The following is a 27564-nucleotide window of genomic DNA, read 5'->3' as shown; positions in this document are numbered from 1 at the left end:
TTAACTACAGAAAGGATAAATCAGGGTAATGAAACAAAATTTAAAACTGGACGCTGTCTCAATTATACTTTATTTATAGTCTGCCCTTAATTACACCGATAACGTTTTCAACTTTTTTCCCCTTCAATTCGCGAATTTCTCAGTAAATCTACGTAGCCTGCTACTTTACAAAGGAACCCCGAAAGGATCAAGGAGCAAAAAACATGTCTAGTGAAGACATATTAAACGGAAAAGATGGCGACCGCCTCTCAGCGGCTGCGAGTTCCCTCCTACTCAGGGTGGAGGCCGGCATCATGTGACCCTTCCCCTGCTGGCACCGCCTCCGGCCGCAGTGCCTGACGGGAGGCAGAGCGGTGAACGAGGCCGTCGGCCATTTTGTGTCTGTTTCCTGCGGGACGCGGTGGTGGCAGTTGGGTCTGATAAGTGAGCGATTTTGGCCTCGTTTTTCCTGCTTATTTTCTCCTCCCTTTTTACTTTGTCAGTAGAGCCTAGTTATGGGTCGCAAGAAGAAGAAGCAGCTGAAGCCGTGGTGTTGGTATCCTTTGTCAGTTGGAAGTCGTGGCCGAGCTGGGGCGCCGGTTGGTGGTGACTGGGACTGGGAGGCCTGACTGTGGCCTATGGCGGAAAGTGTCTAGGATCTGGGCCTCGGGTGGGTGGCTTGGTGGTTGGATTCGGACTTAGGAAGTGTGATCGGGAAATAGGTCTCAAGGGCGAGAGGCTCTGGCAGCTAGGGGTCGTGGGATTCCGTGATTCAGAAGATTCGTGGTTTACTGCGAGTGTTGACCCACTGGGAGGAGGCTTGGACCCTCCATCAAGGACAGTGTCCCCAAGGACTATTGTGTTATATCCCGTTGTTTTGGTGACGATTCAACAAAGAGATTTTCTTCAAGTAAAATTCTGTGACGGTACGGAGGATTAGGGAGTGCCTCTGGACTTAGTCACCCACTTTTGCCGGATTTTGGGGGGGGGGCGGGTGTAGAATTAGTGGTTTAGTAAAGCAAGTATGGTACTCAACCAGGATTTCAACTTTTTTTTTTTTTTTTTTTTTTTGTGCGGGGTGAGGGGAGAACGAGCTTCCGCGTCTGCCAGCTGGCGCCTTGGTCTTCAAGAAGCGTTCTCTTGCAGGGTGGATTTTCTTGTATCTATTACCTAGTGGTGTAGGACTGAACAAATGTCTCTTACACCTAAAAACAGTTTGTTACAGAACTGCATTTATTTATATAGTAGTTAAACGGTTATGAATTTTGTAATGTCCTTTTAAGAAAATCTTATTAGCAAGGTAACTCAGTTTTATTAATGTAATTTATCTCTGAGCTTAAATACATTCCTTGGCAGGATAAATTCATACGGAATTGCATACAACCGTTAATAAAGCTGGCGATTTTTTATATTCAACCTTTCCAATCTGTTTTTGTAAATGTTGAAATATTGAACAAAACAATAGTTAATTTCACAAATCTCTGTTAAACACAGAAATTTTACAAAACTATTGAACTGTGTTTAGGGGTGGTGAAGAAAAGCTGGGCTTCTAGGAAATATGCTAAAATTGCATGGCAAATGAATCCCTAATTGTATAATAAACATCAAAAGCAAAGTTTCTGTAAAATGCCTTTTTGGTTTTTGCTGTTCCCATATTTTAATGTTACTCCTATTCTCTTATTATATGACAGATTTTTTTATTATGAGCAATGTCTTTGTGTTATTTTTGTATCTTAACAATATTGATCAGGTATTGTAATAGAGATTTTGATGATGAGAAGATCCTTATACAGCACCAAAAAGCAAAACATTTTAAATGCCATATATGTCATAAGAAATTGTACACAGGACCTGGCTTGGCTATACATTGCATGCAGGTAAGGATTTTTCTCCTGTACTTAATTTTTACTCCTTTGTAATTTGGGAAAAACATGGGAGGAATATCATGAATATTTCTTTGATAATTGTGGGGTTTTTGTTGTTGTTTATTGCAAAATATCAGGTAAGACAGCCAGTTAGCTTTAAAAAACAAATCTGTTCTTTAGCCATCAAGAAGATAAAAAATTGATTCTTATTTTTAAAGAGTTTGTATTTGTATTTCTCTTTAAATTATCTTTTATCCTATGTTAGATTGGTGACAGGTTGAGACCACAGGATTTATCTCCTCAGTACTTGAGTTAGAGAGCAAGGATCAATTATTCAAATTTGTGAGCAGTCTGACCAGTTCTAATCCCGTAAGAATGAGGACATAATTAGCTGCCATTATTCATAGCCATTGAAGGATTTGTTGTAATCTGTTGCCTGGGGCCAGATTTATTTTAACAGTTTATTCCAGGACCTCTTTCAGAGTGTAACATTGTTTCATTTAATAATTTTCTGGTTTCTTGGGTCCTTTTACTAATAGGTTGGGAGAGTTTTGTAATTTTTAAAGATCTCATAACTACTGTTACGTCTTATTCAACATGATTTCTTCTACTTTTTGCTGATTTTAGAGCTGCCTGAATTTTTGCCTAATTGGACCTTAGATGTGAGATGGGTAGATCTCTATTTATTGGAAAGTTAAAACAAGATGTTGGTTTCCCAGGTTTAAAAATAAGTTTATAGATTCTTTTCTTTCCAGTTACGTTACTACAACAATTTAACATCCATTCAAAAATATCTGAGAGCCTATGACAGACATGTTTAGGCAGTCACTAAGTTACATGTTGATTTAAAAGAAAAAATCACATTATAGCCACATTTCTGATGCTCAATAGCCACATGTGGCTGGTGAATGGCAATTGGATAGTACAAATACAGAACATAGATAACACTGAGTATACAGCAGCGAGTAAAACAGTCACCGTTGTGGAATTTAGATTTATATTGTGGAGGAAAATGACCTGCAAATATTGCATTTGTCTTATGGTGATAAATGATATGGAAAACTAAAACTAGACAGGGTGTAAAGGATGGCCACACAAGTTAGAAAAGGCTTGAATGAGAAACTGACATCTGCGCAGAGATCTGAAAGGAAGTGAGGAAGCTCTGCAAAGGAACTGCAAAGAAAGGCCCTTACATCAGGAGCATTCTCCTATATTGAAAGACAGGGAAAGGGCAACACTGTGCTATTTTATATTGGAGGGCTTGCAGGCCATTTTCATTATTTCTGAATGAAATGGGTTTAAATGTAACTTGCTCTGGTACACTTTTTAAAAGGCTCATTCTGGCTACTGGGTTGCAGTGAGACCACTTAGGAGACTGGAGTATTCCAGGCAGAAGATGGTGGTGACAGCCAGAATTTATTGGTGGCTTGGATGTGGAGAATGAAAGTGAGGAGTTAAGGGTGATCTGAAGGTTTTTGATCTGAGTAGTGTGAAGAATGAAGCTATCATACGGAGATGTGAAAGCCATGTGAAAGCCGCAGGAAGAGTAGGCTTAGGGATGATGACACCAAGATTGCTTTTATGTTAATTTTGAGTGTGGGTATGTTAGTTTTGAAAAGGTCTGTTGAATATCCAGGTGGAGATGCCACGTAAGAATTGGATCTACAAGTCTAGTTCAGAGGGATTGGAGGTGGAGATAGAAGTTTGGAAGGATACAGGATAAGGATGGCTATTTGAAGCCATGTCTTCCTTCTTAAGGAGCAGGATATAGGTAGGAAGAAGCTGTAAGTATGCCAGGACTCCATGTTGGGCCCCACCCTTCATTTAGAGGTCAGAAGTTTAAAAGAAACCAATCGTGGAGATTGAAAGGATAGGAATGCCAGGAGTGTAGTACCCGGAAGCCAAATGAAGTGGTTCAAGAAGTGAGTTATTTCACTGAGTCGAATGCTAAGGCTGGACTAAGATTGGATTAATCAAGTGGAGGTCATCAGTCACTTTCTGAGAGTGATTTCCTAGAGTGATGAGGATGAAAGCTTTATTGGGATGCTTTTCAAGAGAAAGTAGAGCTTATTCTTAGCTGGCCTGCCCAGGACTCCCCCACCCCCACCCCAGTGCCAACCCTAATCTCCCGAGCAGCCCCATTTCCTCTCCAGCAAGATGAAAAAGACTATGCGAACCTGGAGAAGCTCTCCAAACTGCAGGCACGAGGGGAGTGTGCAGAGTTGGGAAGAGGAACTGCTTGCAGAAAGAAGGTGGTTCACAGATAGCTACAGCAGATGATAAAGACTTCAGTTCTTAAAGAAGTTAGACTATTAAAGGGGTGAAGTTGTTCACAAATCAAGGAAGAGCAATCCGTTTTAACAGCCTGGAAGTTCGGGAATCTCTGACAGTGAATACTTTTCAGCATTACAGGCCATGCTGAGACAGAAAGCTGACAGAAATGCTACCCAACGTCTTAAACCAGCTTAGTGCAGTCTTCACTAGTTTAAAAGAGATTGACTAAAGCTCTGCCCAGTGTGTGGATGGAAAAGCACTGCTTACTACCAGAAAGGAGGATGATGAAGTTTTAGATCTTGAGGAGAATTTTGGTTAGGCTTCCAAGAAAGAAGCATGCTGAGTTGAGTCAACCTCTGAAGAAGATAAAACTTGAAGTTACTAGGAGCTCCTAAAGTTTTGTATTATGACTGCTTTTTCAGATTCTGTTCCCGTTTCTGGTAAAATCTAGATCACTAGTATTTTTCAGCCCAAGGCCCTTAGACACTGCAATTCTTTTCAGTTTTTGCTTATACACAAATTGTTCTTTGCCCAGTTTTAAAAAGGGGGGGGATAAAGTAGAGATACTCTTTCAAGGAGTTGTGGTACAGAGAAAAGCAGACAAATGGAGTGAAAGCTAGAAGGAGATTAGTTGAGAAACTATTAGTACCATCTTTAATTGACTAAGTGCTTCTGTTTATGTATAGTCCTACTGTAATTTCACGGCAACCTGGGAGATGGGCGTGTCAGTTAAATCAGACAAATCCTTGAATTTCATAGATAGTAAACCTAGGATCTTAGTAATTTAGACAGCTCACATCATCCTTGCTCCTATCTTTTTGAAGTAAACCTAGGATCTTAGTAATTTAGACGGCTCACATCATCCTTGCTCCTATCTTTTTGAGACCATACTAACATATATTAGGCAACATTCTAAGTAAATCATGTTATTTTTTTTCTCATTACAACCCCTTTTAATTAGTGTATTTATTCTTGCCCTTAACATTTAAAAATGTAATGAAGACTAGTTAATGTGTATGTGAACGTAATTTTATTTAAAGAACATGAGTTCATCTACATTTATCAAGAACAGTAACACATTCCAAAAAACTTAAAAAATGGTGATTAAGTCTCTTGTTACATAGTTTTACTCATGGTTGTTCAAGATTGATCAGAAATTAAGGTAATTTCTGAATTTGATTTGCATACCACTGTTTGAAGCCTTTCAGATACATCTCTAAGAAGAAAACACTTAGCTTTTTAAAAAATATATTTATTTATTTTTAGAGAGAAGAAAAGGGAGGGAGACAGAGAGGGAGAGAAACGTCAGGGTGTGGTTGTATCTCATGCGCCTCCTGCTGGGGACCTGGACTGCAACCCAGGCATGTGCCCTGATTGGGAATCTAACCAGTTACCCTTATTTTGCAGGCCAGTGCTCAATCTATTGAGCCACACCAGCTAGGGCTGCTTAGTTTTCTTTAATTTTTTTTCATGAAAGTGTCTTAGGAGGAAAGGAAACCTTAGCATTACTTGGACAAATAAACTCAAATCATTAGCTGAAATAGGTGGTTCTCAGGCTTGAGAGTGCATCAGAATCCCTTGGAGGGTTTGTTAAAACACAGAATTGCTGGCACCATCCAAGAATTTGTGATTGAGTTGGGCCCAGGTGGGGCCTGATAATTTGCATTTCTAAAAAGCTTCAGGGTGATGCTGTTAGGCTAAGCAAAATAGGGTGCTTTAATGTCCTTGAGCACTAAGTTAATGCCTTTTGCTGAAGAATACAGGAGCGACAGGAATTTTACCTTATTTGCAAAAGTTTTCCATGTTTGAGGGTTAGAAACTTAAAAAAAAATACTGATTTTTAGAGAGAAAGAGAGACAAACATTGATTTGTTGATCTCCTTATTTATACATTCACTGGTTGCTTCTTGTGTGTGCTGTGACCAAGGATCAAATCAGACACTTCGGCAAATCAGGATGATGTTCTAACCAACTAGGCTACCCAGGCCAGGGTGAAGGTTAGAAACTTCTGATCTAGAGAAAACTATACAGGGAAAACAAGTCCCTGGTTCGCAGTGTTTTACAATAAAAACTTCTTTTCCTCTTTGTGACCTTCCGAATAAAATCAGTTAGTGACAATAACTCATTAGGTATTGGTAATGCCAATGTTTCCGGGGTTTTTGGTGTTTGTTTGTTTTTTAAAGAGGGGAAAGGAGGGACATAGGGAGAGAAACATTGATCCAGTTGCCTCTCACATGTACCCCAACCAGGTGTGCCCACACGAGGAAGCAAACCCGCCACATTCTGGTTTATGGTACTGTGCTTCAGCCGAGCCATACTTGGTGGCCAGGGCGGTCATGCCAATTGTAAATCTCACCTTTGCAGTTTGTAACTACAGGTTTGTCTTGAGCAATTCTTGGGAAATTCACTTATTCTAAGTCAAAATATAATAAGACTGTTACATAAGCTTTACTTATTCAGACTTGAAATTTCTTTCATTTGAGTAGCTTTAATTATCAGCCTGAATTGCTGATAATTCAAGCAAGTAAGATTCTATGGTAAATTTGGAACCGTGGTTATTGATCCTGTACTGTGTGTTAACATCCAAGTGCTTTTTATATATATTACATTTAATCCTATAAATGATACTAAAAGATAGGTACTGTATGGATGGAGTCACCTGAGGCTTAGAGAGGTCAAATGATTTGCTCAGTCTCACATACTTGACAGCAAAACTGAAGATGAATTTAGATAGTCTCACTATAAAACCAGTCTCTCTTAACCATCATACTAAGTGTTCTTTGAGTAATTTGAAATTACTCTCTGAAAGACTTTTATGAAGCATTTTTGCCTATCTGATAGAGGTTTTCTTTTTTATAATGTTAGGTGCATAAAGAGACAATAGATGCTGTACCAAATGCAATACCTGGGAGAACAGACATAGAGCTGGAAATATACGGTATGGAAGGTATTCCAGAAAAAGACATGGATGAAAGAAGACGACTTCTTGAACAGAAAACACAGGGTAAATATGAAGATGTATGCTTTTTTTTAAATATTGCTTCACTAGTGAGAGTATTACTGCTTTCAAGAATAAATTTAATGGTAGATGTTAGGTTTTTCTCGGGAATTCATTTTTGAGTTCTGTTTTTCTTTTGTGTTTGAAGTTGTATGTTGATTTGTATATATGTAATACCATTTGGATCATTCCAGATATTTTCAATATTTTCATTCATTACTGGATTCCAAGTGGAGTAAACAAGTGTTGAGACCTTTGAAAATAAAGGTAGCTTGTTTTGATTTATGTAACCAATTGTAATTTTTTTTTAAAGGATTTAATTTATTTTTTGATAGGGGAAGGGAGGGAGGGAGAAAGAGAGGGAGAGAAGTATCAATATGTGGTTGCCTCTCATGCGCCTCCCGACTGGGGACCCAGCCTACAACCGAGGCATGTGCCCAGACTAGGAATTGAACCAATGACCTTTTGCTTTACGGTATAACACCAACCAACTGAGCTACACTTGTCAGGGCTGGAATTTGTTTGTTTTTCAGTGCATTACAGAGAGGTCAGACCTCTTTGTCAGTTTACCTTTTTTAAAATAAAACTGATTTAGGAGAATTATTTTTACCTTTCATAGACTAGGTAATAGGTTGAAAACACATTTGAGGAGTAAAGAGCAATGTTAACTGAAATAACTTCCGGAAGAAAAAAATTTCATGAGCTAACTGCACTGAGATAATTTTTTTAAATGTTGAATGTTTAAACTTGCTTAGGGCTCCCCACCTCCACCATTGGGAAGATTAATTAAAACTTTTTTAGCAGAAAGTCAAAAAAAGAAGCAACAAGATGATTCTGATGAATATGATGATGATGACTCTGCAGCATCAACTTCATTTCAGCCACAGCCTGTACAACCCCAACAAGGTTATATCCCTCCAATGGCACAGCCAGGACTACCACCAGTTCCGGGAGCACCAGGAATGCCTCCAGGTAGCATATAGGGTTTCTTACAATTTAACATTCTTAGGATTTTATTGATACAGTGTAGAAGCATTAAATTCTTCTCCTAACTCTTTAATATTAATTTGTGATTTTTTGTTGTTGTTACTGAAATTGTTTGTAGGCATACCTCCATTAATGCCAGGTGTTCCTCCTCTGATGCCAGGGATGCCACCAGTTATGCCAGGCATGCCACCGGGGTAAGAAAACTCCTTAAAATGGCTTGTGGAATTGTGCCTAGTAATGATCTTTCAACCTGTGTGTTATATGCATTAAATGTGACTGCATTTTTTTGTTCCTAAAAGGTATGGGCTCTACAAATAGTAAAATTGTCTTAATAAAGGAGTCCACCAATAAATTTAAGGAATCTGCAGTTGTCTTTTTAAGAGAATAGAATTTTGGGTTTTAAGATGTACGTAGGCAGCCAGCTGCTTCAATTGCATCTGATGTAATTAAAGTAGTTGGTTGTAGATTGGAGTTTCTGAGATTCAGAACTGTCCGTGACACTTTGTAGTTATGACAAGAAGCAAATTCTGTAAATGATTTGTTAAATCATCAAGAGCTAAAAAAAAATATGAGGTGCTTGTGCCCATCACTTTTAATTAAATGTTGTTGGATATGACAGGTAAACAATACACTTTCCCACTGTATTTTGAAAATCACAGTTAGATTTTGATTTTGTCATACATTTTCACAGATTGCATCATCAGAGAAAATACACCCAGTCATTTTGCGGTGAAAACATGTAAGCATCTCATTCATGATGTAATTCAGGAGGTATAAAATCATAATGTCATTTTCTTGTGTGTTTAATGATATCTATTCAGTTGGCTTCAGAAATTTTCTAACCTTCCTCACTAAAACTTCTCCAACTTGCAACCTGGTCGACACAGGTCTCTGAAAGAGGGAAATAAAACATCTTTGAGGAAATAGTAGTAAATCCATATATAAATAAAGCATTTTCTAAATGTGTAGCTATTTTCTCCTAAATGCTAAAAGTGATAGGACCTAGTGAAAAGGGTTGGTACTTTAGAAAGAATATATAATCTTTGCCAAATTACATGCTTTATTATTATAGAAGGTAATGGAAGTTTTCTAATAAAATCAATATAGAAGCTAATCTTCTGACAAAAGTCTAAATCAAGAATTCACAAACTTGTAATTTTTTAAGTGCATTGGACATTGGTATTTGAAGATGGGCTCTTTTAGGGGAAGGAAAATAAATACAGGTTGTATTTTAAGTCATGGTTTAGTGTTAGATAATCTTAAGTAAAAATTAGGCAGTCTTGAGTTTATTTTTGACTATCTTTAATATTGGTGGTAGTTTTTCTGTGCTTCTCCAAAAATTCACAATGTACTTCAAAATACTGACTGTATATTCAGTATTTTCCTTTTGAAAAATCTGACGACTTTAAAATAGTGATTTCTTCTTTTTTATTTATATTCTGTGTGGATCTTTTCCAAATGAGACAGAAAGTGATTTTGCTTCCCAATTGCACGTATCTTAGATGAGGCCTCTTGTATATGTTGAGAATATAATATTAGTGTATAATAATATTCCTAATGACTTTAAATGTATTAAAATATTTTGTCGACAAACATTGAATACCCCCAGCCCCCATCTTGCTGGTAAACCCAAGAGTTTGCTGGTTGTTAGAGGATTTATTTTGATATGATTGATTTAGTGTGTCATGTATTCTTACAACTTGATTTCAATATTAGGGGTCAAATTCAAGTCTTATTTATTGTTTTGGGATTTAGCCAAAATATTTTCTGTGGTTTATACTATTAATTAACTTTAGTTGTTTCTTGAAATTTGCTTTCTAATAGAATGATGCCAATGGGTGGAATGATGCCACCTGGACCAGGAATACCACCTCTGATGCCTGGAATGCCACCAGGTATGAAATACTAGGATTTTTTCCTTTTTTAAAAAATTTTCATAGAGTAAAAGTAGGCTTCAAAGCAGCCAAAATGAGTCACAGAACCCGTGCGCTGAAGCTCATTTACTTGAATGGCCATAATTTGATAGAAATATTTTAGATGAGTAATAAGAGACATTTAGCAAGTAATAGAGAATTCAAACAAACTATTAGACAATGTAGACATTTTTTATCTCATTCAACAAAAAGGGAAGTGGTAAATTCAACAGCTTGGCATATCAGGAACTCATGCTTTTACAGTTTTCTACTTTGTTAACCTTAGCTTTTTTCCTTCAAGCTTATCACTCAGTGGTAACAAAGATGACTCAGGCAAGAAAGGGTGTCAACAGCAATGTTCGTGTTCTCTCTCTCTCTCTCTCTCTCTCTCTCTCTCTCTCTCTCTCTTTTATTAGAGAGCAAAGTAACTTTTGCAGAAGCTCCTTAGCCTTTTAATGTATCATTGGCCAGAAATAGCTTTAACTGACCTTCTAGCTCAAGGCAGTGTTGGAAATGAAGTATGTTGACTTTTTAGACTATGACGTGGGGAAGGGGATTTGGTTAACCAAGCAAGTGTGCCATGGAGCCATTTAAGATCTCAGTTGGTTGCCTTGCTTTTCAAAACTATACTTAATCCTGGCAAGTTTGAGTTGTAATCAGTAGAAGGTTTGGAAGTACTCAAGTGATAGTTGATATAAAAGGAATCCGAAAAGTAAAGCAGCAGCAAAATTGTAATCATTGCCCACGTAGCCATTAATTTCTAGTCAACAGCTCCACGCACATAATGCTCAGAGATAATTTGGGGCATTTAAAGCGATAGAGAAAGAATAGTAACCAATATTCATTTGATAATGTGCAGTGAAAGTTTAAGTTATATTGAGGAAGCTTAAAGAATGCACTAGTAATACATTTTAGGAAAATTTAAAGTGTTTAAAGGGATAACTTAGTTTTCCAGAAATTTTATGGGTCTACAACTTAGCAAGTTTTTACTGTAGTTTGCATTAGAGTTCAGGGAACATCTATTGGATAATTGATGTAATTCTCTTTATTTGTCTTCAAAAGGTTTGCTGAATCATTAATATCAGTTAGGCTTAATTGTTGCTTTTCCCACAAACAGGGTCTCTAGTGATACCTTTCACTTCCCAAAATTCTGAACAAATAAAAAGGGATAGAAAATTACAGGCACGATAGTTCTAAAGGGCGCACACCTAAGTTCTTTGAATTTCAATGAGTTCAGAAGTCAAGTTATTAGTAACTTTATAGTACGGAAGCATGCAGTAAGGAATATGGCATATCGCAACTGCAAAGTTTTGGGGAAATACTTTTTTCTGAACTAAATGCGTCAGCAACCGGATCCCCTTCACAACATTTTTTCTTTACAGGTATGCCCCCTCCTGTTCCACGTCCTGGAATTCCTCCAATGACTCAAGCACAGGCTGTTTCAGCACCAGGTATTCTTAATAGACCACCTGCACCAGCAGCAGCAGTGCCTGCTCCACAGCCTCCAGTTACTAAGCCTCTTTTCCCCAGTGCTGGACAGGTAAGTTCAAATTCCTGGGAAGGAGTGTACTTACATTTAAAGGTAAAATGCAATTGTTTACAGAAATCCTTGAAAATTGTCACAGGTGAATTTTTGGTTTACAATTTTAGTATAATTTATTTAGCATAGTAAGAAGTGGCCTATTCCATGTTTGCATACATTGATTTTCTCTACTTATAAAAGATCGACTGGAGCCAGAGATAGTGTAGTATGTTATTTTTTCATTGCTTTAAACTCTGGTTATTCTAGCTTTAGTTAAACATGAAAGTTTAATTTCTGGGGACTTAAAAATGTTATGTTTAGTGGTCCTCCTTTACCTATTGAACTATGAGTGGAATTAAAGCCAAAGGTGAAAATTCTAAGACCTGAGCAAACCATTTGTTGGGCTCTTCTAGTCTAGAGCATTGACAAACTACAGTGCTGCACACATGCTGGAAGAGTGTCATTTAATTGCTTTTGACCTAGTCATACTTAATTTCTTACTGATTTTGTTTCCAGAACTCGAGTGAAAGATGTTCCTGTTATATATAGTATGTGTATAGTGGTTGTTACTTCTTTTTTTTCCATTTTCATTCAGAATTAAGCAAATGTATTTCAGAATTTAGAAGGTCAGGATGTATGTTCTTTCTTTAAAATCCCTTAGATGTTTCTTTTTTCCAATTGTTTTTTCTGTTTGTAGTTGCTAAATTAAAAGCATTGCATTTAAGTGTCCTTTAAGCACATTAACTTATGCTTCTCAGGTCGGTGGGGATTTTGTTTATTGAGAGATGTTAAACTTTTAACAAAAATCTATTGTGGTGTTGATAGAGAATTGGATTAAAATGTTGTTAATCTTTGCTCTCAGTTGAAGGTATCATTTTTGAAATAATCACATTGCAAAACAGTTTTAGAAAAGAAAGTGGTTAGCTAGGTTTATTGGTATAGAATTAATTTTTTGAGGCTCATATTGTCACTTGTTTATTGTAAATGCATTAACTGCCTGTCTCATTAAATAAATCAGATTTGATTGCATTATATTTTGCATTTACAAATATGCAATCTATACCAAAAAAAGTCTACCACATGGCTTGTTTTCACCCATTTGTTTGGAGACTTTTCATTGTTTCCTTTCTTTTATGCTACAGATGGGGACACCTGTAACAAGCTCAAGTACAGCTTCATCCAATTCAGAAAGTCTGTCTGCATCTTCTAAAGCTCTGTTTCCTAGCACAGCACAAGTACGCAGGAAGTTGCAGTTTAAAGTTGTTAAAATGGCTTTATAACTTAACCCTTTGGACCCTATTTTAAAACTAAATCTTTTCCCAAAAATATACTATTTAATTTTTTTAAAGTAAGATGAATGGTATATAAATCAATGGTATTTGAAAAATTGAATTGAGAAAAAAAAAATGTACCCCAAACTTCTATGGTTCTAAAGGGTTAAAAGCATGTAAGCAGTAAATGCCTTATAGTAGCCAATGATTAGCCTGATGCATGATTAAGCTAATTCGATTCAAGCTGTTTAATCTAATGCATCACATATAATGTAAGGAAATTCAGTACTTTGCATTTGGTTCTAAAGTTGTCCTAGTTTACATGTTTTAGATGTATGGTATTACAAAAAGTAACACATTAATTACTGGTAATTTTATACTTGAAAGGTCCTTCTAAACTCTTATGACCATGATAATCAACCAGCCATTGTTAATTGGGAGGGCATTATATTACTTACATAAAAACATCTCTGAAAGACATATTTAATGTGTCACCATTGATATTAATTATGTTATGCTAAGTAACTGAAATTTATCCAAACATTTGTATTTTGTAATTTCTAATTTTTTTTTGTTTTCTTTTTTGTTTTGAGCTACTTGGTAGATTAATTAAACAACTAATTTAGAATAGTAAAAATAGAACATTTGCTATTCCATTATATAATACCAATCTGGAATCAACCTGAAATAAATAGCTCTGTGTATTAAAGACCTTGGTAAGGAAGTAGATGACGTCTGAGAAGTTAAATATGCAGTCTTTTTTGTTGTTCTGATGCTGTGTTTTGGGTATGACTGTGACCCAGCACTTTTTGATATTTTTATGTGTTATCTTGAATTTTGTGGAGCATTTATCATGTTAACTTTGTTTTATTTTCATTTAAGTTTAGTCCTTTATTGAATGTTCATGTCTTGCTTTTAAATTGGTAGTAGATATACTCGGTTTGGGGTTTTGTTGATGAAAGATTGTGTTTTACAGGCTCAGGCAGCTGTCCAAGGACCTGTTGGTACAGATTTCAAGCCCTTAAATAGTACCCCTGCAACAACTACCGAACCCCCGAAGCCTACATTTCCTGCTTATACACAGTCTACAGCTTCAACCACTAGTACAACAAATAGCACTGCAGCTAAACCAGCGGCTTCAATAACAAGTAAGCCCGCTACTCTTACAACAACCAGTGCAACCAGTAAGTTGATCCATCCTGATGAGGATATATCACTGGTAAGTTGTTTACAGTTTTTTACTAGCAGAGTTTGGTTGAAAATACTTGTAGCAGCTTGTCCATTTGAAAAGTGTTAACTTGTGTGCTGATAGTCTTAACTGATATGACTTAATAATTATTAAGTGGTTTTTACCATTTTGAGTTTTAAGAACCACAAAATAAAGTGAATAATGCATATTTTGGTCTGAGATACATCTCCTCCTACCACACTATTTCTAAAAAGATGACAGTAGTTGGGTTTGTTCTTTCAAAAATCATTTTAGTTAGACATAGATTTGTAAATTAATTGAAGAAACAGTGAAGTGTTCAGTAGAAACTGCATATCTCTTTAAGCCCTTTAAGCCCAAGAAAGCATCTTCTTTACTAGATGCTTTCTTGCTGAAACAATTTGTAAATTCTAACGTTACGTGTTTTAAGTATAAAAATGAGGTTTTCTTAAGGTATTGAGATTTTTTTTTTTAAGGTTTTATTTACTAGTTTTTAGAGAAGGGGAAGGGTAGGGAAAGAAAGGAAGAGAAACATTGATGAGTTGCCTCTCACATGCCCCTGGCTCGAGACTTGGCTTGCAGCCCAGGCGTGTGCTCTGATGGGGAGTTGAACAGGCTACCTTTTGGTGTTGCGGGATGAAGCTCAACCTAGTGAGCCACTCTAGTCAGGGTAAAACGTTGAGATTTTAACTAGTTGAACTGGTTTGTGGGGCAAAAGTAATTGGTGGGGAAGTAAAGATACATTTCTTAAAAAATGTTTATAAATAACATTTTCGATGTTTGCTTTTATGCTTAATGAATCTCTGCATTCAGGTGTTTTAACATCATGCTTGCTTTTATTCCTAGGAGGAGAGAAGGGCGCAGTTACCTAAATATCAACGTAATCTTCCTCGTCCAGGACAGGCTCCCATTGGTAATCCACCAGTTGGGCCAATTGGAGGTATGATGCCACCACAGCCAGGCATCCCACAGCAACAAGGAATGAGACCCCCAATGCCGCCTCATGGTATTCCTCTTTTTGCGTTTATTGTTCTTAGTGGGTTTTTTGAGTATACACATATAATAAATTTATCTGCAAAATACATTGCATTTAAAAGTACAAGGCACAGACCAACTCAATCTATTTTTTTGTGTTTTAAATGTGTTTTTTAGGTCAGTATGGTGGTCATCATCAAGGCATGCCAGGTTACCTTCCTGGAGCTATGCCACCATATGGGCAGGGACCGCCAATGGTGCCCCCTTACCAAGGTGGGCCTCCTCGACCTCCGATGGGAATGAGACCTCCTGTAATGTCGCAAGGTGGCCGTTACTGATCTCACTTCATCCAGTCTAATAGGTTTGGAGATTAAACCTTTTCTCAACTTGTGCTGTTTATATAGCCAAGCTTCCGTCAATAAGGCTTCATTGTGACTTTAACAAACATTATCTTCCCACATACCAGGAACTATTGGACATTTATTTTACATGGGAAAAAATTATTTGGAATAATAAAACAGGAACTTTTCCTGAAGTTGCAATTTATACTGTATGGCTTCTTTTTCATGTTTCATCTAGGTTTTTAGAAGTGAAGTATAGTAAATTTGGTTCGTTATATTGTGAAGGCGCTGGAATTACATGAACATACCACCTTAATAAAGGCAAGTTCTGTGAGCTTACATTGCTATTGTAAAGTTATGCCTTCACAGCATTTCAGATGCTGTTGGACTTCACGTCCCCAACCTAGCTTGGTGAGGGCTGTAACTATTTCCAAGTACCTGTACATTGGAAGTCTGAATGTGTAACAATATTTAATGTATTTAGAGTTCCTCATGTTGCAGGGTTTATGAAATCTGACCCACCAAGGTCATGTGACTTTTCTGTACTGTTAAACTTCATTGTAATAAAATGAGAGAAAAATTTATGCCTTTTTATTCATAACCCAGCTGTGGACCACTGCCTGAAAGGTTTGTACAGATGCATGCCACATTAGGTGTCCACATAATAAAATTCATAGTTACCAATGCAGTCTTGATATATCATTGGATTCTGTCTTTGAATTATAGGTTGTTCCTTAGCTGCATGTTTTAAATTGGACAGTATATATAGAATTGTATGTTAGTGCTTTCGTTAACAAAAACTTAGATAACGTATGAATCATTACATGACAGATATGAAATCTTTATATATATATTGTATCACCTTTTTATCCTCTTGGTGTCAATACTTGTTAGATGTCATAGATATTTAAAATGTAATCTTTAATATTTCCTCCTTCCTGCTGATGACATTTAGAGCCTAGTGCCAGACCATTCATTTCCTTCTGATTGTTTTTGATACTGTAGTACTATGTGGACCTCAGAAGCTTTTCAGGTGCAAACTTCTAGAAGCTTAGGTGCAAGCAGTAATAGCTTTTTATGCTGTTAATGGATTGGTATATATTCTAAGTGTAATGCCAAGAATCTAAATGTGCCCCTTTTAGGATGGTTAACAGGTGGAGATTTGAACATTTTTATTACAGTCTTGCAAGAAGATTGCCTTATATCTTTGATTAGATGGCTACCTTTTGTTACTAAGCCTAAATGGCTTTACTGTTAACCTTTTCATCCTTGGAAATTTTAATGTTACTGTTTTCTGATGGAAAGCTTTTCTGTAGAGGTGACTGCTATTTAGTATTTTGTGTTGCAAGTTGCATAAGAGCTCCTGTTGAGCTCTTTTTGGCATCTTTTTTTTTTTAATCTTGCACAGGATAGATTTATGCTTAAGTATCAAATTACCTATACAAAGTATAGTAATTTAAGGACCTTTATGTTGAGTTTTCCCTCAATATAAAGTTAAGACTTATAAGAAAATGGTAACATTTCTTTTTAGCCATTTTGTGAAGGTATAGATAAAAGACATGAAATCTGAAGTTTTCCTTTTAAAAAAGCCTTGTAGGAAAACACTGAAAAATGTCTTAATCATCATAAATGGGTCTTTGTATATAAATGACAAGTGAAAGTCATTTATTTAAACATTGCAACTATTAGAGTTGGTTTTATAACTCCTTTGCTATGGCACCATTGAGGTTCAAAAAATTCTGTAGTTTGAAAAGGCAACATCCAGGTATCAACAAGAATGCATTTCATCCTCCTCCAAGCAGCCAAGCCTTGTAGCCCCTGCCCCCCTCCGCCACCACCAAAGCCTGCTTACTCAAGTATTGGAATTTGGCAGCATATTTACACAGCCAAAGAAAAACATGTTGAAAATCTTTGAGGCAAAAGTGGCATGACGTTTCAAAAATTATGTAAATCTTTATTTGCATTAATGCAAAGAGGGCTGATAGTTTTTGTCAACATTTACTGCTTTTTGAAGTCTGATAAGCGAAAATATTACCACTTTTAAGTAAGTGGTAGAATTATCATTAAAAGTGAGTTCAAACTGTTTTACATGGCATTTTAAAAACAAGTATACCAACTCTTTAAGTGCTGTAGGTGTATGGCTTAGGTGGTGCTCATTTGATGTATCCAAGGTGTAATGTGTGCATGCATCAGAGCATAATTAAGCTTCTAGAAAATACCTTTTACCTAATTGCTTCTGGGGTCCATAGTGTGGTTAAATCAATTGTGAGTGGAACAAATTAAGCTGAAGTAATTAACTCTTATTTTGACACATTCTTCCTTAAATAATAGAGTTGACCAAAGTAAACCTTACCTGCCCTCACAGATGACAGCTTTCAGGATTTGATGTTTTCACGCAGGCATTGCGATTGCCATAATTTAGGAAGTTGCAAGATGAATGAGGCCGCTAACTTTGGCTCTGCCATGTATCTACTCTTAATCACCTTTCTTCTTTCATTTAAAAAGTGACTTAAACATTTGTCTGGCACTAGTTTCTATTGTATAGATTTTACTACTATATGACAGTAACAAGGCCAGCAGGTGAGGAACAACTTTGTGGAGTGGCTGGTGGAATTATCATTTCATTTGGATATTTAATATTTTGGTAATATCTCACACATATACTGTTAGGAATGGGGAAGATACTATTAGTGTGCTTCTATTCCACTGATCAAGTTACATATTGAACTTAAACTCAACTTAAACAAACAGGTACTTGGGGGGAGATCCCAACAAAAATAATGATGGTTTCAGAGTAGAATTACAGTGGACAATAGTTTTTTTTGGGTTTTTTGTTTTTGTTTTTTGTTTTTTTAAGAGCTACTTTTTTCCTTTGCTTGCTTGATCATTGGGATTTTTTTTAAATGCATGTCTTTTAAATTAATTGGGTAATGTTTTTCTAAAATTAAAATTTTCTTCTTCCTATAGCCCTGCCATAGGACAGGCTGAGGCTGAGTCTCAGTGTTGCCCTGTTCAGTCTGAGGCAAGTGGGATTTATTTTATTCCTTATAGGGGCTTTCACAGCTTGATGGCTGTTGGATATTTATGTCCCCAAACTTGCAGCAAGTTTGGTGAAGGCCCCTAAATTTAATTAAACGTAGGATTTTTATACTATTTTGGCAGAGAAGGCTCTATATTAATATTCTTGTTTGACTGTGGTGTTAATAAACAAGAAGCATTTACTATATGTAATTTACTTTGTGTCATATAATATTTAACAGCCTCAGTAGAGCTGGTCTTGCTATATTGCAGTTTAGTATATTGACAAAATTTGACGTTCTTGATTTGGAGGCATGAAATGTTGCAGTCAAATTTTCCACTTTTCATTTTTAGGAAAATCTTACTGGTTATTTGTTCTTCAAAGTATTAAATTTAACCTCAAGTAATACTGGAAATGCTCCTGGACACTGAAATATGCATACTTAATTCTGAAGTTATGCATTGAACATTATAATAGGTTGAAAGGTATCTGGAAATGCTTGTGATTTTTAATATCTTTTCAAACCTCACCACATTAGAGCAAATGTTAATGTAGAGCCCTGTGAAAAGGGGGAAGGTGGTCTGTGTGTGGTATGTATGCGTATACACTACACATTTGAGATAATGGAAAGAGTTTGGATATTACAGACCTGTCAGTATGGATAGGTTACTAATTTTCAGGGAGCCAAACAAAAATCGTGTTAAGTGCTAAAGTTTGTATATTGAACTGTGGTTTTAAAACAACTATTTTGAGGTTCATTTTCAGCCTTAGTGAACAATGTTTTACACAATCTGCATATATGAGAAGTATCGACGTTTGTTTCCAACTAAAGTTTGCTTTTATTTGGTGAGAAAAGATATGCTTATGTTTGCATGTTGTTAGGGGGTAAAGAGGGAATTGGAAGAAAGGCCAAAACATAAACCTGGATTTTGTTCCTTCCTGTGTTTTAACCACCATTTTATCCAGATAGAATTTTCCTCTGACCAGTAACAATTAAGATACAGTACAACGTCTAGCAAACCTGAGATTGTGTTTCTCTGTCATTTTAATTTTTGAAAGCATAAAGAAAAAATACACATTAAATGAATTCTAAATTTTCACCTGTTTAACTTCTACATGCTTTTCTCTGTAAGCAAATCATGGGAAAAAGGATTTTAATGTTTGAAAAAAGAACTTTGTCACAAAAATATTCCTTTGGAATATTTTATAACCTTAATAATTATACCGTTAAGACTCCTTATTTGGAGTTGTTTTCTGTTGCACCATCTCCCAATATTTAACAGTGAAGCTGCTTGTTATAATTCTAAAAGTGATAATGGAAATACTCATAATTGAAATAAACTCTTACATGCTTGTACTAGGGGTGAGAGGGATTTTCTAAGGTGGCATAATTTGCTGAAGATGATACTTAAAATGTAGTTTCTTTGTTATCTCTAGTTCTGTGACTCAGACAAATAAGATTTTAGCATAATGTAACTTTCAAGTATTATATCCACTGGTAAAACTTCGTAAATGAAAGGAAATGTCGAAGTCACCTCTTTACTGAGATAAAATATATACTTGTGTTGGTTAGGAGATTTAAAAAACTAAACACGTACCCTAAAATTTTGTATAAATCAGTCATGCCTCTTTTAGAAGGTGATATTGAATAACCTTTGTATGTTTTTTCCAAAATGAAACTAGTTTTCGCTCACTGCGACTTATAGAAAAGTCTTCTAAAACAAGGGAAGGGTTCAGTTCTAAGACAAATGACTATAAAGCAGATTTTTGTAAGTAAACATTCCCCTAATTATATTTCTGCCTGCTATCTCATGACTTGAATATTAGTGAAGGTTATATACTGCTATTTTTTTTCCTTTCTTAGTATGTTGTCATCGGAATCATTTTAATAACCTTTTGTTTTTCTAGCATAGAAACCATCTAATTTTCTGTGTGGTATTTCTTGGCAAATAAGCAGTTATTTTAATAATCTATACAGGGTCATGAAAATGATGATATGAACAATTTTGTAATGTTGAATTTTCAGAACTCTACTTTTAATATCTTGGCTCTTAGGTATCCCCCATTATGAACCTAATTCAAAGTAATGCATAGGATACAGGGAAAGCAGGACTAATATTTTAAATATCTTAAACTTTTCCAAGTGTTTTCATGTTCTTGGCATTTTTCAGAGGAAATAATAGGTTTGAACATAGCTTTTTTAAAGGTAGATTTCTTTAGTAAGGCTCAGAAGAGAAATAATTGCTTTTTATTAGCATTGTTTTTCTTCCCTGGGCTCCCTCCATTCTTGCATAATTTAGCCATAAAAGGAAGAGCTTTTCATTTTCCCAGCTCTGGAAAAAGAATAGTTTGAAACTGTAAGTTTCATTTTTGAACCATCCCTCTTTAAATCTGTTCAATTAATGTAATGTATCCTCTGAGGGAGATATCTTTATTTTACTAAGCAAGGTGTAAAAGTCACATTAAGGCAGAAATTGGAGACCCACAGGATATCTTCACTGAAACTAATTTGAATTATTTCTATTTGGAGCAAAGGATATTCTAAACCAAGACTGGTTTATGTTAGGTTCTGTAGGAGGCATCTAATCAGCTATATTTTAAGAGTGTGTTTGTGTATATGTTTTATTTTGATGAAATAAAACTTCAGAGAAGATACATGTGAGTAAACAATGATAGATTTTTTGGACCCCACCCATTAGTCTAAGTGCTGTAATGATGGGTAAAATGGTGATATGGTGCAGCTTCAATAATGTGCTGTGTATTTGGTCAGGGGCTTGTGTACTGCTGTGTTGGTGAAGAGGGGGGGAGTCCTTTATTGGAATCCTGCAAGCCCTTTGAGCATTCTTATGTGTCTGGGTTTTTTTAAGGGATCTACATGCCTTCACGTTCAGTTAATTTTGACGAACTGGCAGTGAAATTCATTGATGCCCATCTTTGATAAAAATGAAGAATAATGTATCCTCAGTGTAGTACATACAGACCAACACTGATTATTTGGGGAAGAGGCCCTTGTTTTGTTAGACATGACTTTAAATATAACAAAAGGTAACAGCGTTCTTGCACTTGGTTTGCATTTGTTACTAAGTGCACCAAATCATTTGTTATGATGTAGCTTATTCTCAGTATTTATAAATAGTTGTCAGAATGAAAATAAGATTTGCAGCATCATTTCCCAGTCTCTACTAATAATAAAACAAGGCTGCTTAACTACTCAAGTGATCCAACAGAAGAGCCAATAAAGCTCTGTAAGTTTGATTTAGAAATAGATGGGGCCTGTAGCTATTAAGCAGTGCCTCCCTTTTATCTATTAGTTTGTTTCTATGTACTTCCAGGAGAAGCAATAGAATTTACTTTCAGCCCATGTTTTTGTAATTTAAAATCTCTAACACAAGAGAAATGAAAGTTTTTGAAAATTGAGTTAAAAACTACTGAAAATTGTGGGGTGTGTCTACATATACTTAAATTTAGAATTGATCACATTGAAGAGATTTTTTTCGTACATATGTGTCCCCCCTGTTTAGAGTAAGAAAACTTTGCACATAATGCACATTGGAATACATAGTTTTATTAAAATTGAGCTGTGTCCAAGAGATATGCAGTGTTATTAACTCATTTTCTTAAGGTTATTCTAAATTTGATAGCCAATGTAAGGTAATTTTTGTAAGGCATAGGGAAATTTTTAAAAATGTATTAATGTCAGACTCTGAGGAAATTTAATGCACATTGACTTTTTAAAGTATGGATTGAACTCCTCAGTTTAATACAATTTGTGTTTTTGTTAACTAGCAGCAGAATTTCAGCATTTGCTACTTACTGGTAGAGAAGAAAAATCCCACAGCCCTGCCAGTACAGGTTAGTTTAATCTGTAAGTACCTGATGTTCCTATTTTTTTCAAACATATCCATATAACCCACACAAGGAAGAAAGGGCAGTTGCTTAAATGTGAGTATAACAGTAGTTCCATTGGACACTTTCAGACACTCAGTACTTGGTCCAATTAGTTCTAGGTTTGCTAGCTGTCTCTATTATTTGGTTGTGGTTGAGCTTAAAGAGCTCTATTGTACATAAAAGAAAAAGACAGTGAAAGTTTCTATTGGCTATATACTCAGTTTGGTATGTCGTAAGCAGTGCAGGGCTTTGGGTCCAGCGTCTTTTATTTAAGCTAGTTCTGTAGTGGTATTTACTTACCTTTTGACTTTTTACAGTATGAATCAACCAAAAAAAAGTCAAGTTTTCTCATCTCTAGCAATGACAAATGGTATTTGTTGTTGTTCGTAAGTGTTTCTAGTAGTTTGGTGTAAGTACTAATTTAGTTCATCTTTGGTACACTATAACCTGTTCTGTTGGGTTCATTTTACTTTGAGCCAAGAATAACAAGCCTTACTTTTCAATATTCAAATGAAAGGTGACTACCCATCAAGAAATCTAGACAGATTCTTCATGTATTTCTTTGGAGGGGCAGCGGGGATGTGATGGATTGTAAAAGATGTTAAAGTTTTTGTTACTTTCATTGATTCTAGCAGAATTCATTGTTGTCTTGAACCATCCATGAGAAATTTCCTTGAACCTTGAAATATTGTACTCTTACGTTGATAAGAATTTAAAATACTGAGGAGAAGAATAAAGCATAATTTAGTTTATAAAAGCCTGAACCATCCTTTCAGTCTGTATCATTGACTAGGATGCATGGCTTCCTCCTTTACACCCCAGAGTAATGATGTCTTCTTTGAGTGAGACAGTCTGTCCATAAAAGCACTCCTGTTAAACTGGGATGGTGATGAGGCACCAAAACACATTATCTTAATGTAATTTTATACAGAAGTCATGCATTCAGTTAAATTTTTTAAAAATGTCAACTGATGAAAAAGACATTTCATAAAATATCCACTTGGTTGTTAATATAAAATTGCCTAAGGGCTTAAGTTTCATTGCCTTTCACAGTAAATACAGTGGAAATGGTTTTCCTTAAAACCATCTCTTTAAAGCTGCCTTTCTGGTGAGTACTATTTTATACTTTTGTATATCACAGTTTCCTTTTAAATTTAACTGAAAAGAGTACACTTTCATCACTTTCATCAAAGAGTGAGCAATTTGAATTTCTGAACTCTTCAGATATTACCTGAATTGGAAACACTAAGAATAAAGTGATTATATTACCTCCTGACATTTCCATAGTAATCTGGGCTCACTTTTTTCTGACCTTCATGTAACAGACTATATAAGTACAAAACTTTCTAACATAAATGATTATTTTTTTAGTGAAATGGGGTGGGGGGAGTTTTTACTCAAAGCTATCTAGCATTTATTATTTTAAGCTTAAGATTTTCTTTTTAGATGACATCGAAAATATTTTTCTCTATGCTTTTGGCTCCCACATTGCATAGGTGTAAAATTTAAATACCAGAATTCCTGTCCTTGTTGAAGCTGTTGTTGCAGTGATTTGTGAGCAGTTAAGCTGAGGGTAAGGTTGGAGAAGGGCTGGCCTAAAATATGGTAATGTAGGCTAATTGATTCTTTTTGACTCAGGCTTGAAAATTTCCCGTGTATTCTTAAATGACTAACCTGCATGAAAAACTTGAGTTAGAAATACTGGTTTTTGGGGCTGTGTATGTCAGTGAAAATCAGCCTCTGAGTATATTTTTAGTTAATTTATCTTCCCCTCTTAGTCTTTAGCCACGTCCTAGCTAAAGTCAGTATACACTAAGGATGTTTTCACATTGTATCTTCCACTGATATTTGTAAACGAATAATGAACAGTCAACTCTTTTTTTAGTATGACCGATGATAGTTTTCTACAATCCGAAAATTGATATCTATGTGATAATGGTAATGTATTCTCCCAGATAAGTACTAAATAAAATATGGACACTTAATTTATGTCTTTAAGATTTAAAGTCAAGTAAATTTCTAAGGAACTCTGTCCTTTCCTAGCAAGGATAAACAGACATTGAAAATTTGGTAAGTATTTAACTTTAAATGCATGTGGTAGTGATGAGAGTGAATAGACAAATTTCCATAGTTTAAGATAATATTTAGGCATGAACAAGAATTCTTGAATCTCCTTTGCGACCTAATGTTTGTGTGTCTAGCTAGCAGTTTTATAAACTTGTGTGCACAATGATTAAATTGAAATGTACCTTACTCCTTTGTCTGGCTTGTTTTCTTTTTCATTTGTATGGTACTTTAAATACTAATTTTATATTTCAAGCTTTTTTCAGGGTAAAAATAAGTGGCTGGTAAAGAAAATATCTTCAAGAAGAATTATTTAAATGTCCCTATTTAAAAACCCAATGATGACTTTCAATTTATTTACACCTTCTCTTTTCCAGCTCCAGTTAAAAGTGACAATAGGCAGCTGAACAAAAAAATGGTGGCTGGGGAAGGGGGATCTTTGTGCTGTTTTTGGAATATTTGTAGGGATCATCGTATTACAGTCAAATGTTAATCCATTGCTTGATTTTCATGGAAACTGCTTTTTGAATTAAGAGGGAAAAGGTGGTGAGATTTGAATTTTCTTCCTCCTTGGTACATTGTTATTAGTAAGAGGGTAGTGTATGGAAATTAAAGTGAAAACATTTATTATCTGTACCAGGGAAGGCAACTTATTTCTTAGTGTGTTCCTTTCTTTCCAAAGTAGTATATAGCATTATTTTGTGACGTGGTACAAGATCCCAAAGGGTTGTAGGAAAGAGGCGGGGGGCCGTTCCCTCAGTTTAGTCTCCAGGCTTTACTCCAGCAATGTACTGGTAAGGTAGGAAATGGGGAGCAAGTCATACAGGGGATGTGATGATAAAGACTGAACAAAACAAACAAGGGAGAGGATAAATGGCTGGACCACATATGATTAAATGGTCTAACGAAACAAAAAAATGTGAATAGTGATATGATTTTTAATGTAAGTAAATGAACTCACTAATAAAGGTTGTTAAATGTAATTAACATTACATTTGTGGTTAAATGTAATTAACATTACAAATGTAATTAAATATTAGCCTAAAAATTAACGTTAAGCCCTGGCCAGATAGCTCAGTTCATTAAGAGACGTTAGAGCGACATCCTGATGCACTGAAGTTGCCAACGGTTTCGATCCCCAACCAGGGCACATACAAGAATCAACCAATAAGTAAATGGAATAAGTAAGTGGAACAACAAATCAATGTTTCTCTTCCTCCTTCCCTCTCTAAAATCAATAAAAAATTTTAAATTAACATTAAAACTCTGGCAATTAATAAATTGCATTTTGTGGGGGGTTAATTTTTTTCCACAAATAGTAGTTAGTGCATTTTGACATTCTGATGTATCACCTGGAAGCTAACGCAAGGGAAAAATGAAATGGATGATCACATCTGTGGTATTTACCTATGTTGTATTTTAGTCCACTGGTGGGGTTTGGGCGTAATACATGTTCCTTAGTGTACAGAACTATGTAAATAGTTAGACTAGAACTCGCAAAATGCACTGCAGTTTTTTGTTTCTCTTTTGAGGTGGTTTAGAGGTGTTTGCTGGGCTTTGAGAAAACCAAAATTACCATTTGAAAAATGGTGTTTTATTTTCATAGCCTTAGCAGTTTCAGTTTGTGTTTTCATTTAAACGCTGAGGGATTTTTGCTTCCGCATTATTAAAAGCAAGCCTGTTTTTGTTCCAAGATTATGTTTGGCCATTAAGAACATTTGAGTGCCTGTTATTTACAAAGATGAATAAAATTTTTCTTTTATTATTTATATTTGTCTGAGCCCATTTTATTAAGTTGTATCCTGAATAATTTATACTGAGAAGGAATTACAATGATATGCATCAGCTGTCCTGAGGAGATTTTGGCGTGCCTTGGGAGATTAAGGCAGAGTTATTTTTATTAAGTATGGGCTGTCTATTGGGAGCAAGTATGTAAGGGGTAAATGAAGTTATTTAGACTGCAGGTATATGGGGTGTGTGTTAAAAAGTGTTGAGTGAACAGGTAGATGAAGCCAGAAGTAGTATAGTGGTTTAGACTAAGCATATAATTAGAGCCTGCAATCAAATTTATCATTTACATATTTTTATGACCTTGAACAAGTAATTCCTTTAGAATTTAGAATGGTGATTTACTAGGCTTGTAAGAAAAAGTTGGTATGGAAAAGAAAATTTTGTCTGCTGTTGGATATTGCAGGAGTGAGGGGGTAGGCAGTTAACTGAAAACCTAAGACTTTTATACAGTGAGTGCATATGAATGCCTATTACATGCTTAGATATTAACCAATGTACAGACAGACAAAATGCATCTGAAAAGGGATCATGGAGCTGAGGGTTTAAGAAGCCAGTCCTTGGAGAAAGTCTTGGGTAACAATACTGAGGCAGAAGGGTACTGGTGCAGAAACTGTAAGATGGGAAAGCTTAGCATCCTGGAGAACAGAAAAAAGTGAATTAGGAGTGGTGGATGGACCAGAACACAGGACCATGTATTCCCCTGGAAGTCATTGAAGGACTGCAAGCTGGTGAGTAACACATAGTTTATGACTTTTTACAAGCTCATTCTAAGTTGTGGGAGGGTGGGTGGTGGGTGGGTGGTATAAGGCAAGAAGAACCTGGCTCAAGACAAATGATGTTATGAATTGACTGGAAGGTCATGGGGGAAGTTAGGTGATACCAATCCTTTTTTAAGAAGCTCATTTGAAAGGCAAAAAGACTTGCAATTTTTACATGTGTGTTAGTCCCCACTGAACTGTTAAGACTTCAGGAAATGTTTATCAAGTATCTAGTAAGACATTGAGAGTTTATTATTATTTTTAAATACACAAGTCACTCTTCATTGAGTCTAAGAAGGATAAATGTTAACAAGAAAATGCCTCTAAAGGCAGTCAAGTTTGAAGAAAGGTAAACACCTTGCATTGTTGAGGGGAAAGGTGGCATTTGAACTAAGTCTTGACAGATTGTTAGGGCTTGGACAAGTTGCAAAGTGTTAAGAGGAAAGACTGGAAGACTCAACAGTAGAGAAAGGCCTGTGAATGAATTTGTGGAGAACAGGATAAGGTATTTAGAGGCTAACATGTAAAGGTCCTTGAATACCACATTAGAGATACCCATTTTTCTCTAGGAATTGAGTGCCTTCAATTCTTAGCATAAAATAACACTGACTGAAGCTCAGGTTTTGCACTTAGATGTCTTCAGAAGAAACCAAAATGTATGTATTTGCTTCACCAGAGGCTGCCACTGTTTCCTCATCACTGTTGGTCCAGTG

At 35.8% G+C, this 27564-nt stretch overlaps 1 protein-coding gene across 8 annotated transcripts; it reads left to right on the top strand.

The window, feature by feature from the left end:
* Positions 1 to 346: 346 nt before the first annotated feature.
* ZNF207 (zinc finger protein 207) lies at positions 347 to 26806 on the top strand. Of its 8 annotated transcripts, none has more exons than XM_054573138.1 (13): positions 347 to 535; positions 1730 to 1856; positions 6983 to 7121; positions 7917 to 8087; positions 8221 to 8296; positions 8794 to 8841; positions 9927 to 9997; positions 11398 to 11555; positions 12680 to 12772; positions 13785 to 14027; positions 14862 to 15021; positions 15168 to 15351; positions 18299 to 26806. In XM_054573138.1, the coding sequence occupies exons 1-12, from the start codon at positions 495 to 497 to the stop codon at positions 15326 to 15328; spliced, it is 1488 nt and encodes a 495-aa protein (XP_054429113.1). In that variant the 5' UTR covers positions 347 to 494; the 3' UTR covers positions 15329 to 15351; positions 18299 to 26806. The 8 variants fall into 8 exon arrangements, with proteins under 8 accessions (XP_054429113.1, XP_054429115.1, XP_054429116.1 ...); XM_054573140.1 differs by lacking the exon at positions 18299 to 26806 and adding an exon at positions 15570 to 18254; XM_054573141.1 differs by lacking the exon at positions 18299 to 26806 and having other exon boundaries at positions 7920 to 8087; positions 15168 to 18254.
* Positions 26807 to 27564: the final 758 nt, after the last annotated feature.

Source organism: Pteronotus mesoamericanus, unplaced genomic scaffold (assembly GCF_021234165.1).
Source record: "Pteronotus mesoamericanus isolate MK-2021 breed Mesoamerican mustached bat unplaced genomic scaffold, CSHL_Meso_final contig_246, whole genome shotgun sequence".
Taxonomy (NCBI): Eukaryota; Metazoa; Chordata; class Mammalia; order Chiroptera; family Mormoopidae; genus Pteronotus; species Pteronotus mesoamericanus.
This window is presented reverse-complemented; position numbering and strand designations above follow the sequence as displayed.

Coding starts and splice junctions, on each gene's coding strand:
- ZNF207 (XM_054573138.1), top strand. CDS start 495: ATGGGTCGCAAGAAGAAGAAGCAGCTGAAGCCGTGGTGTTG. Junction 7,122..7,916: donor TCTTGAACAGAAAACACAGG/GTAAATATGAAG, acceptor AAACTTTTTTAG/CAGAAAGTCAAAAAAAGAAG. Junction 12,773..13,784: donor TGTTTCCTAGCACAGCACAA/GTACGCAGGAAG, acceptor TGTGTTTTACAG/GCTCAGGCAGCTGTCCAAGG.